Source organism: Penaeus chinensis, chromosome 4 (assembly GCF_019202785.1).
Source record: "Penaeus chinensis breed Huanghai No. 1 chromosome 4, ASM1920278v2, whole genome shotgun sequence".
Lineage (NCBI taxonomy): Eukaryota > Metazoa > Arthropoda > Malacostraca > Decapoda > Penaeidae > Penaeus > Penaeus chinensis.
The window spans coordinates 37,897,448-37,899,947 of record NC_061822.1 but is presented as its reverse complement, the minus strand read 5'-3'; the positions used below and the strand labels follow the sequence as shown (position 1 = coordinate 37,899,947).

The 2,500-nt window shown below is 47.9% G+C and overlaps 1 protein-coding gene across 5 annotated transcripts in view; it reads right to left on the bottom strand.

Moving 5' to 3' along the window:
* The window catches only part of LOC125025134 (solute carrier organic anion transporter family member 74D-like), a 30,790-nt gene that overhangs the window by 11,391 nt on the left and 16,899 nt on the right, over positions 1–2,500 (bottom strand). For 2 of the 5 annotated variants that reach the window (XM_047613082.1, XM_047613081.1), the window contains exon 2: positions 1–1,607. This exon is cut by the window's left edge and continues 315 nt beyond it. In XM_047613082.1, coding sequence (XP_047469038.1) covers positions 1–919 — 919 coding nt within the window. In that variant the 5' untranslated portion in view covers positions 920–1,607. Of the gene's footprint in view, positions 1,608–1,863; positions 2,409–2,500 lie in introns of those variants that run through there. The other 3 variants (XM_047613085.1, XM_047613084.1, XM_047613083.1) reach the window with 2 other exon arrangements.

Sequence of the window (2,500 nt, the reverse complement as noted above, 5' to 3'; positions counted from 1 at the left end):
GGTCGTCTATGTTATAGCACGTGTCGTCGGGCTGGGACCTGTCGGACCTCTCGCAGGAGCTCTCCGAAGTGCTGATCTCGAGCTGCGTCACGTTGAAACGCCCGCGGCGGACTGTGGGCGTCGTCGGGATAAAGAACCCGTTACGGCCGTCTTTGTCCACCGGCGTCAGGCTCGGACTTTTCCTGGCCTCTCTCTCTCGAGTGTCCGGCTGCGGCGTCGCTGGTCTTTCCTGCTGGCTATGTTGGAGGTCTGCATTGCTGGTCTGGTCCTGTGAGTCCGTTTTGTCGCAGCCTGAGGACGAGGACACCCCGCTGTCATTTCTGTCTCGGGCGGATTTGGAATCGACGCTGCTCTGAACAGGCCTGTCGTCGTCAGTTGTATCATCTTTACTATCCTCTTTCGCAGAGGGTGACGGCGACTGCTCTTGCCCCTCATTTTCTGCCCTTATTTTCCTAAGTTTTTCAGTGTCTATATTCACTACTTCGAGTTCCGTAATCGAAAATCTGCCCCGACGGAACGTGGGGGAGACTTGTCGAAACTCCGTCGAAATGGGCTGAAGGCCAGAGCCGGGCTGCTCGTCAGAGGGCAGAACGAGTTGCACAGGTACGACCTCCTCGCTCTCCTGCGGCACGTCAATGCGGGGAATGTTGACGGCGGACGGGCGGCGCGGCGACTCAGCATCACCGCATTCCTCAGCATCATTGACTAGAGGCTTCTCTTCGGGCTCGGAGACTTTCGGAGGTTGCTTCCCGTCGGACTTCTTGCCGCTGCCTTTCTTCTTGGGCTCCGCTTGGTCGGACTCCCCCGAGGTGTCCAGGAGGGGGAGGAACAGCGATCGCACAGCGCTCGTGAAGATCGTGGACGCCTCGTAACCCTCCCGGTCGCGCCGCCGAAACCGTATTCTTAGTCTTTTCGACATGATGGCTAACTACAGCGATCGCATCTCAGTTTTCTTTCCATTTAAGATCATTCCTCTTCCGAAGTTTTAAGTGCAATACAAATGTTTTTTTCCTTTGTCCATGATTAAGAGGTAAGGCGAATATCATATGGAAAGGATTTATATACACAGGTTCCTTATAGTCTACCAAAATCAGATTTTTGCCCATGGATTATTTATCAGTCCCGTCGCTTTCAATTTCTAAGAAAGAGAGGGAAAAAACACACTGTTTCACCGTAATTTGATTTCCCCAAAACACGCATGCCACCAACAAAAGTTCACATCACTGTCTGTTTTTGTCCATACCTGTTTTGCACGTATTCGCGAAACAAAGCCCGTACACCATGATGCTCACAACACAACTGGACACCGAGGAACACGAGCCAGCAGGCGTCTTTCAGGACAATGGTTAAAGTTTCCCATTTCTAAGCGCGTGTCATCAACCTCCGTAGATATATTCTTGCCCACGCTTAGACAGACATAAGGTATAACCCGTCTTGGTAAAAACTCTGCACTGACTGAAAGAGCTGTGGCTGACACCAATTTGCTGACACTGTTGCGTTTGCATTGCTGACGAAACTGCTGTTTACCGCAACAGACGTGTCTCTTAACGATGAGCACTTGTTTGTTGTTGACGTATGATGTTAGCTGGTCATCTTCGAGTCATATTCTGTGTTGTATCTTTAATAAATGTACATTCAAAAAGGCAGTTTGACCACACAAAAACACGCACACAGTGATATGCATTATTCGGTTATATCATATGATACCATATCCTTCCATATCCACAAATTAACCCATGCAGCATACACCTAAAACACACTCGAACAAGCAAACCAAAACAAACTATTTCACAGGTTCTCATCGAAAAAAAAAGAGATGCAGACAACAAACGCATTCGGATACGAACTACGACACAGACTCACCAGCGACCAGCGGCACTCCCCACTTCTCACACGCGCAAAGTCAGACCAACCTAAGCCAGCCTCAAATACACAAGATACTTACCAAATGCAAGGGCAAAGAACTGGCAACGTCGGGGAGGGAACGCACTAGTGGCAGAGCGTGGCAGAGCGGCCTAGCACAGACACGCGTCGTGCCAGTGGACGCTGTGCTAGAGATTTGCATGAAAATGACTTTAAATACTAAATCTCCGACGATCACATAAAGGTGTATAAGTAGTCATACGTCCAACCAGCACGGCTGTATAGTGTGTATTTTTTGAGACAGTCGCCTTGCGTAACAAAAGACAAACACGCAAAACAAGAGTAGGTCCTGAACATGAGTGAACATATTCATGTAAAGAACGCACGTCGAAAAATGCATGTAAAAGTTCTCAGTCAGCGACAGGTGGATCTAGAAACGTGCTAAAACAGAAGCAGGAGACAGGAAAATAACGCACATACCTATGTCTCAGACATGTACAAGGACGCACGCATGTGTCTGTGCATAAACAAATATGGTTCCTAAGCTCACAAACATATAAAATCATCAATTGGTGAATAAATGTATCTATATATATATATATATATATATATAAAAACATACACGCTGTGTGTGTGT